This window comes from Podarcis filfolensis, assembly GCF_964270895.1.
Source record: "Podarcis filfolensis genome assembly, chromosome: 4".
NCBI classification, from domain to species: Eukaryota; Metazoa; Chordata; class Lepidosauria; order Squamata; family Lacertidae; genus Podarcis; species Podarcis filfolensis.
This window is the reverse complement of record NC_139607.1, coordinates 54,840,247-54,855,487: the sequence shown is the minus strand read 5'-3', so window position 1 is coordinate 54,855,487 and position 15,241 is coordinate 54,840,247. Positions and strand designations below refer to the sequence as shown.

The following is a 15,241-nucleotide window of genomic DNA, read 5'->3' as shown; positions in this document are numbered from 1 at the left end:
AGATTGAAATGCATGCAACAGAATAAGCTCCCCCCAAAAAAACTTCACAAAGAACAACCAAATTCAATAATATATTGTGCAGGTATTCATGCAAATAAATGTTCCATGTGGCTTATTGACTCACTCACTCCATCAAAGAGACATAAATTGTTAGATTACTTCTTCTACAACTATTAAGCTAAAACTTGGTATATCTGTGGTCCAAGACCACAATTACCGCAATTCCTAGAAAAAAAGTTAAAAATGGGACATTTTTACAGTTAGCGGTCAAAATTTGGTAAATAAAGTTTTCCTCCAACTCTACAATTCTATGAAACCCTCATAAAATAGGCCAGCATTCCAGCAGAGACACAGATTAGCAAAATATGTGACTGAATGTTGGACTCTGAGTTCTATACACACTTGTATCATCCTCAGAAACACTCTTCACATGTTACTCAACACAGATACTAAATAAATGCTAGAAAGCTGAGTTCTGGAGGTAGTAATAGTGGTTTTGTAGTCATTTTCAGTAGTGTTCAAAGCAACCCCCTTAACAGAATAAGCCTTTGCATGTTTACTCAGAAGGAAGCCTCACTGTGCTTGATGATGCTTACATCCTAATTAAGGATTGCAGCCTAAGTGTATCATGAGTCCCTTGATAAGAAGAATGGTAACAGCAGACAAGATTTCATAAAAGTCAGTATACCTACTATTTCAGATCTTTCCATGAAATACAGTCTTGGGAGCTTACAAGGTTTGCTCTGGGCATGCATGCGCTGTTGTTACAGAGCAAGTGCAGAACCCCTCAAGTCTAGATGGCCACGTGAGAGAAGAAAGCAGGGCATGATCCTCTGCAGTACAAAGGCATCCATGTCAAGTCTGGAGCTAACTAAGCAAATTTATTACAGAGCAAGTGGAACTTGGTGAGACAAACACACTGCACATCCCCCTTTAGGCTCAGTGAACTAGTTTCACCAATTTGAGGGGTGATTTCGACCACTGCATAAAAGTTCAGCATGAAAAATGTCACAAGAAAAAGTGTTGCTACATAACAAGTAAATAAACACATGTTTAACTAGTAACTCCATTTTTAAAGCAGCCTGTATTCTGACAAATGTTACATGCATTCAAAACAAGAATTTCTGAAGACTAGAGATGGTTAACTTGTGGCCAGCCAGATATAGTTGGACTTCTACTCCCGACAGTCAACACAGCCCCAAAATCAGGAATTATGAAGGTTGTATTCCAGTGGCATCTGTTAGTCCCTTGTGTTATAGACCACTGACAATATGAGAGCACATCCTATGGCAATCTGAATATTCAATGAACATAAAGTTAGGCATGAAGAATTGTTTGCATATTATGTTTAGGGATGGAATGATCTGTCCATTTAGATTATCATTTTTCCAGTCTTAAATTCAGTTCTCCACAGTTCTGGAGCAATTTGTGATTTAAAAAAATCACTGTGAAAATTCATCAGCATTTTCATGACAATTTCTGCTAATAAGCTTACTGTTATATGTAGTTTTGACTGATTTCTGCAAACAATTTCCCCTATATTATTATTTCTATATTACCCATTTTCTGCACACTTTCCTCTAATATATGCATTTCCGTAAACATTGGTTGGAGAACTACAAATTCAGATATCCAGCACAAATTTCAAACAATGCCTGCTTTTCCATTTGATAGATTTGCCTTTAAACATGAATTGAATTGAATTGCTCCCTAATTCTAATTGTGGTGGGTTCATTTGATAGATGATATGCAAATATTAGTCTACTGAAGTTCAAAGTGGCCTTGAATAATAAACAGGGATGGAAAGTGTACCTCACACATTTGATCCACAACCGAAAAACAAGCAATTTAGAAGAAGGCATCTGGGTATACAAAAACTTAACAGAGCAGCATTTGGAGCCCATCAAAACATGGTACTGTGGCTAAGCGTCTAGTTGCTAAGCAACCGACTTCATACTTTCAAAACAGAGTTGTAAAAGTTGAACACTCATGCCAATTGCTGCTACTTCTCGTCTTGTTGAAAAAACAAAAATGGGTAAAAAAAACCTCCACAAAAAACACCAGTAGGCTTGAAAAAGCCCTGTGCCCTGTGAGATGTTTCTCCTCTGACACTTTTACCTTTTAACTCTTTTTCATGTTTACAGTCTGCAAATGTGAACAGTGAATCATTCACTTCAAATGCCATTAGATGAAGACTTATGCACATTTATTCATTCCTGGACACCTCTCTTTCTTCCCTAGATTGTTTTTTTAATTGAGGAAAATCAATTCAGATGTATCTCCAATGAACTGAAAATGCCAGATTTAGACATCAGTTTATATAATCTGAGATAATAGAGCTGAAGTGAGCAGAAGATGTGACGGTTCTCGTGTTTCAGTTACCCCTTGCAAGGACAGCATAGACAAGGAACGCTATGTCTGGCCATTAACTTTGTTGCAAAATCTGCATCCCTTGTTAATACTCAAAAGAAATGTCAATGGGACAAGGCAAAACTCACATGGGCAAAATGTATGGTTCTTGTTTCTTCTACATAATGTTCCTCTACATTGTTTTGATGTACCTCCAACCTGCAACTTAACCATCTCATTCCAAAGTATTCAAAATGATTTAGTGAGAGAATTAGTAAGGTTGAGTAAGGGTTGAGCATCACAGTAGATACCCAATGAAAGGCCCACACAACTTCTTCATCACAAGTTGGTGCATTACAACACAAATCAGTAAGTCAGCAGTCCATTTCTACCCTTCTTCAAGGACTGAACAAAAACAATGACAAACAACTTGTGTGGGTCAGCTAGCTTGTGCACAGTGATCCATGTGATAATATCCGCACAAAATGTCCAGAAGAGTAGCTGTATAGGTCTGTTGCAGTAAAAACCAAAAAGATTGTTGTGGCACCAAACACATTTATTACAATGTAAGATTTTATGGCCTAGAGTCCACTTCATCAGAAGAGAAAGTGGATTCTAGTCCAAGAAAGAAAGCTGATGGCATGTGTTATCCTTTAAGGTGCCACAACACTCTTTGTTGATTTTATACACAAAGGATTTGTGCTCTAGATGGCAATTTCATATGATTATCCCACCATGTGCACATCCAGTTCATGTTCTGAAGGTATAATGGCAGTCTACCTATATGTCAATTTGAATTGGTTATATATCTGAAGTGGATCATCCCACTTTGGTAATATGGACTGCTCCTAAAAGCTATTGCTAAGTATCAGGAGGACACTACATTGGTCATACCTGATGTGCAGTAATTAAAAACTTGGCTTAAGAATACTGAGTTGCCACCTTGTTAGATCCCGTTCCCTGGGAAACTCTAGTGCATGCATATGTGTGTGACTGTATTGAGAAAAATGCAAGTTGTCAAGCTCTGTTCTCTCCAAAGCTATTTTCTAAAATCAGGTGGACCATCAAACGACTTGCTTATATAAGCTGCAGAATCAGGTTGAGGGAAGCTAGTCTCAAAGGAGCCTAGAAAAGCATGTCAGATTTTGTTTGTGTTGATAAAAATCTGGGTTGAACTCAGGAGACTCCTGAGTTCATGGTTGAAAACAAATGGCTTTGGACATCAACAGAGAGCACATACAGCACAAGTGCAGCACGACAGGAACACCATAATATTTCAAGTATTTGGAGGAATAAATAAACATACGAGGGCTTTTTCTGTCTCTCTCCTTACTCCTTCACTGGAGCAACTCATTCCACAAACTATCCCAAGCCTCTCTTTTTCCTGGCACTCTTGTGATGTAGCGGAGGAAGGGAACTCTAATGGAAAGTTATGTGTTTTTCTGAATTAAAGAAGGAAAAGCGGAAGAACGCGCTGAAGGGGACATTCAAGTTGAAGAGTTCTGCTGCATAAACAGTGTCACATGTTCATCTGGAACCACTCCCCTTAACTAGTTCAGCCAATGCTGCTAGATTATCACTCAGCACTCATCCAGCAAGCTGTATGGAGAACCCTTGCCAGTTCAGAATTCTAACAGATTAGGAGACCAATTTCCACGCTGTGGATAATGAGGCATTGGAGCCCCACCCCTCGCCTACCTTGGTGCACCACTTTTCTGCAGCTATGTTTACATGTGGTTTGAATTTACGTCCCCCTTTCTTGAGCCACACATGTTGCGCCTCTCCAGTTTTATTGCTACTTTCTTTTCATGCTGGAAATGCCATGTTAAATTACCAGCAACTAAGCAAGGAAGTTGTGAGCTCCCTGAGGCCACCTCACACTTTTTCCTTTCCCTCTAATCTCAACAGAGTCAGACTGGGATTTCAGCCAGAGGTGTTCATAGTTCTTATTCTCATCTGGTAGATACACCGAAAGATTGACAAGCCTACCAGTGCCTTATCTTATTACTTAAATGGGTTCATTTCCACCACCACCCAACAGAAAATTTAGGTGAGCTTCAGCACTGGGTATAAGTTTGGCTAGAACATGTGTTGCGTCATCTTAATAGAGGAATATACATTGCTGTTGAGGAGCAACATCAATAGAAAAAAACCTTACTTTTATTTATTTTTTAAAATCCTAACAGCTTGCTCTCCTATAATAAGAATCTCCTAATGGTTATTCTATGCAAATTATGGACACATGACAGCCTTATGAGAAAGTTAACAGGTTGTAGGTGGAATGAGGACATGAATCTTGGAAGAGCTTGTTGAAAGATGAGCAATGCACATACTTCCTCTCTGCACTACCAGGTGTCAGGGATGTCTTCGGCACAGAAGAGCCAGAAGGCAGGTTTCTGCTCACTGGGCAGGATTTAAAGATCATAATTGCTGTGATAGGTCATAGCTCAGTGGTTAGAGCACAGGCTTTGCATGCAAATGGTCCCAGGTTCAATTCCCAGCACCTCCTCATTGGACTGGGAATTGACTCCTGTATGAAACCCTGAAGCTGCCAGTCAGTGTAGACAGTACTAAACTAGATGGACCAATGGCCTAATAAGTTCCAAAAACCTCTGGTTGGCAACTGTGTTTACAAACACCTGTTTAAGATCCTGCTTTTGCTACAACATAAATTGCATCAGTTCTTCACCATCAGCATACAGAGCTCCAACAGTTCTACTTCCAATCTGCGCACCAGTGGGAGAAACATCTCATGGTTAGTGCAATGAGTGCAGGAGGATGCTGAATCTAAAATGGACACATAACCCCATTGCTTGTTATTTTGTTTGGAAACAAGGGCGCTTCCCCACAGCAGGTCATTGTGAATCCAGCGCTGCTCATGCATGCAACTTTTGCACATGTGATATTCTCATCAAATTGCCAACCTATCCTCCCCCTCCCCCACTGAATCCAGAGTGACTATTTCCAATGATTTAAAAAAACAACAACAAGCAAAACTTTAGTTTTCTGCAGGAACAGTAAACCCACAAGAAATGGGAAAATAACAGGGGGACTACCTTTTGATGAGGACATAACATGAATGCTGTGCAGAACTTGGGCACAGGAGCAACACCGAGTCAACAATAAGCTGCTGTGTGGAAGCACCCTGGGCTTCCCTATCCATGTGTGTCTGTCTATCTACTATATCTATCTATATCTATCTATCTATATCTATCTATCTATCTATCTATCATCTATCTCTCTCCCCTTTCACTCAGGCTCCCTAGCAGATGCTTGGAATTATTACTGGAACCTCAAGTATCCACTAAACCTTAGCATTAGTGATATTGAACCCAATGGCAAATGGGTGTTTTCAGTAGCACTTTGGATTCTTAAGACAGCATCTACGATACCTTTGGACATTTACAACCAGAGATGAATTTAAAAAGAAAAAAAGAAAAAGACAGCAGCAATACAATCACATACATTCATAAAGCCCAAGAGAGGACCTCTTGGGTCATCAAGTCCAACACACCTGCGGTGAAGCAGAAGAATGAAGCTGAGGGTGATGAACCCAGCTCCGCAAGGCTGGCGGAGGCCTGAGCGGGATCCCTCAGCCACGGCCTCCTCCCAAACCTACCTCACGGGTGAAGAGGATGGCAGCGTCGTAATGTTCCTCGTGTTGGTCGTCCAGTTGGTTGTGCTGGTGCTGCCACTTGCAGAAGTTCTTGAGGGTGGTGGCTGCGTTCTTGTTCACCTCCAAGCCCTTCTCCTTGTCCCCCAGCACCACCACCTTCACCACCGCCAGGCGGATGTGGTTCTCAATACTGGCGTGTCCATAGAGGCGGGAGGCAATGGTGGCCAAGGTCAACAGGTAGTGATGGAGACCCTTGCCGTACTTCTTGGCCATGGAGTCGTCGGCCACCAGCAGCAGCTCCACCTGCCTGGCCCGCGAGATGGAGCGCCGTTTTCTGTTTCGGAGGCCGGCCGGCGGGGAGAAGTTTCCCGACAGCGCCGCCCTGGTGGTGAAATCCGTCTCCTCCTGCCGCAGGCCCAGCTTCTTCTGGTCCAGAAAGGGCACCTTGGGCGAGCCGCGCGTCTCGCAGCTGGGCCGAGAAGGCACCGTTTGGAAGCTGAAGTGCTCCTTGGAGAAGAGGTGCGCCACTCGCGCGGACTCCCCGTCGTAGATGCGCTCCCGGGCGGGCTCCTCCTCCTCCTCGGCCCCTTTCCCGCCGTCGTCTGCCAGACGCAGCGGCTTCACCGTGTAGCGGGCGTGCTTGACCGCGAAGTAGCCGTCCAAGCCGCCGCAAAGGTCGAAGACGGCCAAGGACTGCGCGCTACCGTCCACGGTTCCGCGGTAGTAGCAGCGCCCCTTGCCCTGGAGCAGCTGCTCCGCGGAGCCCAGCAGCGCGTCCTTCTCCAGGTCCAACAGGAAGCGCTGCCCGCCGGCGTACAGGACGTAGCCCACCTTGCCGCCCCCCGAGTACGTCTGGTCCACGCGCTCCACGAGGCCGCTGGACCCGCGTGGCTGCTGCTGCTGCTCCGGGACGAAGAAGGGGGGCGCAGCGCCCGGCGGCGGCGCTGCTGCTGCTGCTGCTGCTTTGGAGAGCTGCACAGCTTTATCATAGGCAGGTGCTGAAGTTGCCGGGGAAACTCCGGCGGCCGAGGCAGCCGCTTGCAAGCTTGCAAGCAGCAGCAGCGCCGGCAGCGGAGGGCAAGGCAACTTCAGCAGCATGGTGGGCTCCGCAGCAGCAGCAGACGGATAATCGATTGCCGGGTCGGCGATCCGGGCGGGAGATCGGGCAGATCGGGGCGCGAACGGGACAGGCTGGTGGAAAACAAAAGGCTGGGGAAGTCTTCGCCGGACGAGTCAAGAGCGCATCGGTGGGAGGGAGACGCGGCTCTCGCAGCAGCCAGGAGGCATCGGAGAAGTTGGGACTTTGCGCCTCGCTCTGTCTCGCTCGCTCTCTCGGCCACCGAGTCATCCGACGGGAGCGAGGTCGGCTCTGGCACAGCTCCGAGGGTCTCGCCGGCTTCCTCCGTCCCCTTGTTTTTTGGGTTGATGAGTTGGTTTGGAGAGGCGGACGGCAGAAAGAGTGAGTGAGTGAATGTGTGTGTGTGAGAGAGAGAGGTAGGAGAAAACAAGCCCTCCCTTGCCGGCCAGGGGGTGGGAGAAAGGTCCCAGATTCTCAAGGTTCCCCCTCCTCCCTCTCCGAGTTTAATGGGTGTTTGGTGGCGGCGGCGGCGGCGTTATCCCCAGTCCGCCGATGTGAACAAGAGGAGAAGAGCGAGAGCTGTGAAGATGAGAGGAGGTGGAACAATGAATTTATAGTGGAATGCCATCCTGCAATGGCAATTTCAACAATTCGTCATTGCAGGCTGCCTCTTAAAGGGAGAGCTTCGCAGCCTCCACTCCCACACTTCCTTCTCGTTTAATCAGACACCGGAGCGCGCGGGGGGGGCGGAGAGGGGGAGAGGACCGCTGAAAAGGGGAGGGGGAGGAAGAAAGAAGGACGGGGCGGGGGAGGTTCGCGGAGGTGAGAAAGCGAGCGAGGCAACGGAGCAGGGAGGGGACGTTTGTTCAAGCGGGGCGGGGGAGGAAACCCACCCGATCGCCTCTCGGAATCCTTTAAAGCCACAGTGTCCCCTGGTAAAAGGTTGAGATTTCTTCACCAGCCCTGTTTACTTCCTACAACCTTTCGCTTTCTTCCCCCGGTGTCGTGCCAGGTTGGCCCCTGATCCTGTTATGGCACTTAGGTCTTTATTGGGCGGGTGATGAGACAACTTTATAGGGACAGGAAAAGGCTGGATCTTCCTGAAACTTTTTCTTTCTTTCTTCTGCCGCCGTCTCGGCAGATGCCCGGTAGGCAGTGGCGTAGCGTGGGGGGTGCAGGGGGGGCTGGCCGCACCGGGTGCAACATCTGGGGGTTAGGGTTAGGGGGCGCAAATCCACGGGTTAGGGGGCGCAAATTACTTGCCTTGCCCCGGGTGCTGACAACCCACGCTACGCCACTGCCGGTAGGGAAGAAGACAACAACACACGTGCGGCACTTTCCTGGCGTGCTGCAAGCAGGGCGAGGAGGGAATGGTTAGCGCACCAGAAGAGGCAGCAGCCGCTGCGACAGCACCAAGGAAGGCTGAGGGGGCGCTGCTCTGTCCTGCAGCTCCTGCTCAGGGCAGCAGCTGCCACTTCTCTGCAAACAGGAGAAAAAGCCGAGCCCTTTCCCCTTCCTTTTATCTTTATCGCTTGGATTCTCACGGCAAGCCTGCCTGTCATTATCCCAAGCCAACTGTCACTTAGTCTCCAAGGCCTGTAATTTCCTCCCACGCCCAAGAGAAGGGCAGAAAAGGTTAGGAAGAGTTAACTCTTACCACAGTCTTGGGAAGGAAAACGCCTTCCCACCTTCTGCCCAGCCTAACCCATGTCCCCCTGCCCTGGTGACCCGACAGGCGGGCACATAGTCTCAGCTGACTGCCAATTTCATTATTCCACCCAGACTGGCTCTCTGCAACCCCAAAGGAAGAAGCCAAGATAGAACTGCCTCTTTACAGAAGTGGATGTGACAAGTGAAAAGGGAACCAGGCTAATCTGGTCAAATGAGGTACCAAAGTGGACAAGTTTCACAGGAGTAAACAAGGAGTCCTATTCGTGGTTGTGTATGTGTGTGTTTGCTGTGCTTGTTGGATCTCTGCAGCTTCAGAGGCTATGTAAATAATGGGATTCTATCACCTATGTAGAAAAGAATTCTGTCTGCGAAAGATAATGACCTTATTTTTATTCACAGAATCATAGAATTGCAAAGGACCACAAGGATAATCTAGTCCGACCACCTCCAATGCAGGAATCTTTTTGCCCAACGTGGGGCAACCCTGACATTAAGTGTCATGAGCTCTATCAACCAAACCGTATACAAAGTATACAGTATTGTGGCCTGTAAAACATAAATGTGACAATGTCTTGGCTAAGATAATCAATGTTTCGATTCTATTTTACTTTTAGAAAGGACCAACTAGAAAGGACTGTAACCCCAACTCTTTGCACTTCTTCAAAGTCCCTCACATTTGCCTCCTAACAAATTAATGTATGGTTCATGACTGGCATTCTGAATTAGCAGTCCCAACCTCAAGTCACTTTAAAAAAGGGAAAAGGGTACCTTGGCCTGTTGACAGTGAAGCTGTGCATATGCGTGTCTACTCATAAGTAAGTCCTCCGGTTGAATTCAGTAAGGCCATAAGGGCTTAATCTCAGGCAAAGTGTGCATTGGATTGCAGCCTAAGGCTACTATGCCACTATCCCATCACAGACCACACTGGGCTACAAGCAGGGAGCTTGTCGAAAGGTGCAAACAGAACAAATAGCTCCACATGATTGCAGCAAAGAAACCAAGGCCCAGTGTACAGACTGAGTAATCCTGATGGACCTGGGCTGTGATCATAGGACAGGCAGTTGGGAACATTACACTTGGCCTTATTCTGGAGTCTCTAGTGCAACAAGAAAGGATTCAGCATTTCCCCTGTATTCATTTTGGATTGTCCATATATATATATATAAGTTTCCTAGCTGAACAGGAGCTCCCAGCTTAGTATCAAACCCTGTCTTGGAGTCATGCGAATGAGTGTGGATTGAGGCTCAAGCTTCATGCTCCTTACTCCCACTCCTTCCTATCCTCCCATGCTTTGATCACTCCCCTACCTTCCTGCTTCATTGTCTATATCTGAACTGCCAAGCTGTAGTTTATGCTTTCCCTGCAAGCCCTGGTTTGCAGTACAAACTATAGTACACCCAACTGGGCTGTAACAGCAAGCCATAGACTTCTTTAGACACCCAAGAGCAAAATGTGGGAGGCAGGTGTGTGCCTCCACCCGCTACACTTCCCAGTCTCCAGCTAAATGTGCTTGGAAGCTCTCTTCAAAATTTTGCAATAAACAGAAAGATAGGACATGGAATGCTTGAGTGAATCCAAGCCCCTACATCCTTGTTATTGTTGCATGTTTAAACACCTGAAGTGGGCCATGGTTCATCAGGAAGGGAATCAGTAGTTTCCTGGCAAGATTTTATTGTAGCTGTATGATTCTAGAAGTCATCTTTTTTTCCTTTTTTTTTAACAAAAAAAAAGACAAAGGATTAAGCCTGATTGCTTGATTTTTAGCTTGCCAGAGTGGTTCCCAGCAATTAAAACCCAATGTAAATTACCATTAAAAATGCTGCTGCAGAAGGGGAGGAGGTCGTAGCTGGGTCTGAACTCAGAACTGATAGATTCTAACCTTAACAGAAATTCTTTGGCAAGACCCATACATGAGGTATATAGATTTATGTTCAGAACAACACTAAGGGGGCTACCTCAGTTACATGCCGTGGTCATAACAAAGATCCTTTTATTGAGAGATTAGGAGGCTTCAAGAGGCCAAACACTTTGTAGCAAATATGGCATTTACTATCATGAATGACCCCACAGAAACTTTGTAGCAAGACCTGTACATGATTATACAGATCGCTGTTCAAAACAACAGTATTTCAGCACTATGGAGACTACCTCAATAATATGCCTTGTCATAAAGAATAGCTTTTGGTGGAGAGATTTGTCAAGGCCCACTATAATACATCATTATATAATAGTTTCTTTTCAGTGTTTGTCCTTCTTGCCCTCTTTATTCTTAACAGCATTCCCTTGTCAACATTTCTCAGGTTACCACACCACCAAATCCTTGTCAGATAGTTCTGACCTGGAAATCACAGGGCTGACCTTTCCCAGCTCAAAGGTACAAAGCCCCAAATCCTTGAATAGCTTGAGATTAGACGAGTTACATTTTTTAAAAAAAAAAATCAAATGGGGCCTTGGTGGAACCACATGTACTTTTGACAGCCGAAGGGTATAAGTTACTCTTTGTTATTAGATCACCACACTGGTTAGAATCAGCACTGGGACAGTAACATAGGAACCAATATAGATATATTTTTTCTTTTGTTTAGATTCTTGCAAAACAGGCCTTATTCTACTTAACATGAATAAAAACAATTTTTTTTGCATTGTATTCTGCTCTAACCAAGCAGCCTAGGTTTTGCAAAGCTGTCACTGCCACAAGGTGCAGGAGAGCTGACAATGTGCTTTGCTATGTAATATCAGTCTCGGTCTTTTCAGAAGTTGCATTGTCTTATGTGATAGTTTGACTAGGACACCACAATAAAGAAATGTGACCAGAACAAAAGGAATTGTTGACCCAATCAAGCAAACTCAGAAAAGGTGCCTTACGTACCAGCCTGTCTTACAGATCAGCTGTAAAACAGTGTTAATAACTAGAAGGTAAAAGGTAAAGGACCCCTGGACGGCTAGGTCCAGTCAAAGGCGACTAGAGGTTGCGGTGATCATCTCGCTTTGAGGCCGAGGGAGCCAGCGTTTGTCCACAGACAGCTTTCTGAGTCATGTGGCCAGCATGACTAAACTGCTTCTGGCACAACGGAACACTGTGACAGAAACCAGAGCGCACAGAAATGCCATTTACCTTCCCGCCACAGCAGTACCTATTTATCTACTTGTGCTGGTGTGCTTTCAAACTGCTAGATTGGCAGGAGCTGGGACAGACCATGGGAGCTCATCCCATCACAGGGATTCAAACGGCCAACCTTCTGATCAGCAAGCCCCCAAGACTCAGTGGTTTAGACCACAGCACCACCCCACTAGAATGCTACAGTGATTGGCAGAACAATTTTACTTCTGTCCTGGGGGAGAGACAGAGTTACTGCCATATCTGAAGCCCTGCTGACCCCTGTCAGTCAAGGCAGATGGATGGGCCAGCCTAGACTCCATTGACCCTTGGCCAGGCATGCTCTGCCCTGCACCTGAAGCACCACATTTGAGGGGCATGTGCCCTCTGCTGCTGACAGGAATACCACCAGCGATAGCTCCAGAACTGCTCATACCTTCAGCAGGCACAGCAGGGGCTTCTACAGCAGACCCCCCCCAAAAAATAATAATAAGCAGAGCCTAGCAGAGGGTCCTTCTCCATCACACCCAAGCACACACATACCACAGCATGGCTGAGGAAAGTTTCCAAAATGTAGTTTTCCCATCTAAAAATATTCATTTATAATTAATACAGTGAATTGCTTTTGCTTCATGTTAAAGAGGATTTTCCTTTTGCCCTGCATGAAGCACTGCAGCTTTAAGAAGCAAAGTTTTGCTTTTCTTTGTGATATCTTCCTGAAGGAGAGCAGCGTGGGAAGTAAAGGAAACGCCTTTGGCTTAGCCGTTGTGTTTTTGTAAGTGGTTTGTGTGTGTGTGTGTAACGTATGGCTAACGGTTTCAGCAGGCTGAAAACCTACATGAGCTTCATATGTCCTCTTAAGGCAAGTAGCTGTATGTGGGTCAGTGCGGAAGCTGGGTCATAAAAAAGGCAATTGGTTTTACTGGTGTGTTATATCGGGAAGAGCCTGTCCATGAAATTGTGGGTACAAAGAAAAAAAAAAGATGGTTGAAAATCCAAGCACTCTAACGTGTTTCTGCTTTGCTTCAGAAATCAGCAGCAATGGGAAATACTGAAATTTTATGGCACAAATATCCCCAGTATAATAGTTTAATTGATACGCCTTCCAAAGAAGATAGTTTTTCTAAAAATCCACAAGCCTGTGTGTGTGTGTAGAGTGCATGAAGTCTTGGGTATTTTATAGAGGCCTCACATCACACCATTTTCTAGGTTTAATGCAACTGCTGAACTCACATAAATCATAGTGCAAAATAAATGGGTAATTTTTGACCACTGAACCTAATATGAAACGTGTTTAAAACACATGTTGGGTGGAGACATCTGACTACAGGAAGTATCGGATGCTTTTGGACCCTTACCCTTTCTTCCCAAAACCACAGCAAGAATATCAAGGGAAGGGTAAAATGTTAACTGTTCCCTTTTAAAAAAATATGAAACTTCTTGTAAAAATATGTTTTAAAACAAGATATCTATAGATATATCTCTATATAGAGATATAGATAATGTAGTTTCCAGCTGTTGCTTCACAAAAATGCAGAGGTCAAAAACTTTAGAAGACTTTGCTCTGGGAGAAGCAAACGTTTCCTTAATCTCCCTCCTGCCATTTAAAAGCCACCTCTGCAATGCTCAATGTATCTGTAGCAAGGCAGGACAAATGTAACTAGGCCCAAGTGCAGTTCAAACAGTAGCCCTTTAGGCCACTATTCCTTGAAAAGGGCATTCAAAACTCAGAATAGCCAATAACTTTTTTGTGTTGCTTTCAAGAGTGTCATCACAGCAAGGGTTAAGCCTTAACCCTTAAAAGTGGAATGACTGCTGGTGCTGACTGATCACGTTTATGTGCAAATGGGTGTGAAGTGGGATTGCGCCTGTGACCACATCTCCTCTGTGTGCATTCATCATAACTTCCAGACACAGCCTACATGAATATATGAAGCTGCCCTATACCACAGCAGGCCATTGGTCCTTCTTGCTCAGCATTTTCTAGAGCTGAGCAAAAATTTATCACAAGACATTTTCCTGTGAAAATTTCTGGAGATTTTTCTTCTCCCTTCACTCTTAGCCTTTCTGTTCCACATAGCCTGTTGACTCCAATCTTCTATTTTTCCCACAGTACCATTTGCCTGATCTTTTCTCTTTTCTTTATCCACTTTTCTCTCTTAACATCTTTTCTCTCTTAAGTTCCTCTTTGTAGGAAGTCTTTCCCTCTACCACCATTTTCTTTCCTCTTCTCTATGAGCTATACTTTGGAGCTCATTTCAGAGCATGTGAAAGAAACACAAAGATAATGGCAATGCCCATATGAAGCTTCGGAGATATCCTGAAATAGACCACCAACGATCTAGCCCAATATTTGTCACCTCGGAATGGCATGGACTCAGGTGGAGGCATTTTCCAGCCCCTCTTGAGATCCATTTAATTCAAGATGTCAGAGGTTAAGCAGGATATTCTGCATGCAAAGTATATTTATGAGCTATCCATCTCCCAATGGCAATAATATCAGTTTTCATGGTTCCTCCAATTCACCCTGCACAAATATACAATACCTTTTGTGAAAAACAGAGTCTACTGCAATTTCTCTTCACTCTCCCTGTGTCTCTTGATAGTAGTTTCATCTACTAGATATGGGGGATACTGTTCCAATAGATCAGAATAGAAGGTTCCCTGATAATTGTGCTTAGAGCTTTTGAAGGGTACAAGTGTCAGACATGGCTTTCAAATACTAGAGTTCTACATCCATATATCCTCACAGCTGTAATATTCATTTTGGAAAGCAACCCCATCCAAGGCAAGCAGCCTAATGATTATACATTATTACAGCAGCTGGCCACTGAGCAAAGTTTGCTTTATCCTTAATATTTGCCTAAAATAATAGTATAAAAAGAAGGGATATTCAATCTTTTATTATTATTTTAAGCCTGCCAAGAAATTTTAACCTGGGGGAACAAAACATGGATGCTTCCATCCTGCGGTGACGTTTTCAATACATCCTTTATAGGAGTCTCCAGACTGATATAACTTGAGATTCTCACTAGCTTCCCTTAGGATCAGGTGTTGCACTGTGCATAATATTCCATTCTGTGTCTCCATATGAATGGCTGGAACAGAGGAAACCTTGTGTATTCATGCACTTCTTCCAGTTCATTTCCTCTATTGTCCTGTGCAGTTCTTTTTCTCATCTAACCTGAAAGCCCTGTCTTAGAGAGAGAGAGAGAGAGAAATTGTATCCTTCTGCCCCTGATAAATTATCATTGAAAAGTAACATAAGACAATAGCAGCACTTACTCTCAAAGGACATTACTGTGTAAGACATTTAAGATGGACTAAGGAACCTTAAATTGTTTTGCAGTTTCCTGCAGGAAGATAGCAATTCTGTTCAGTTACAGCCAGTAAATAATAAATGGTGAACCAAGCACTTTATAGCACACAA

At 44.7% G+C, this 15,241-nt stretch overlaps 1 protein-coding gene and 1 long non-coding RNA gene across 2 annotated transcripts in view; one reads left to right on the top strand and one right to left on the bottom strand.

The window, feature by feature from the left end:
• The window catches only part of ADAMTS5 (ADAM metallopeptidase with thrombospondin type 1 motif 5), a 51,438-nt gene extending 43,676 nt beyond the window's left edge, over window positions 1-7,762 (bottom strand). The window contains exon 1 of the mRNA XM_083611285.1: window positions 5,969-7,762. Coding sequence (XP_083467411.1) covers window positions 5,969-7,063 — 1,095 coding nt within the window. The 5' untranslated portion in view covers window positions 7,064-7,762. The remainder of the gene's footprint in view (window positions 1-5,968) is intronic.
• LOC310761484 lies at window positions 7,352-9,299 on the top strand. The gene is made up of 2 exons (XR_014547538.1): window positions 7,352-7,424; window positions 8,826-9,299. It is a non-coding gene; the product is annotated as an uncharacterized lncRNA (long non-coding RNA).
• Window positions 9,300-15,241: the final 5,942 nt, after the last annotated feature.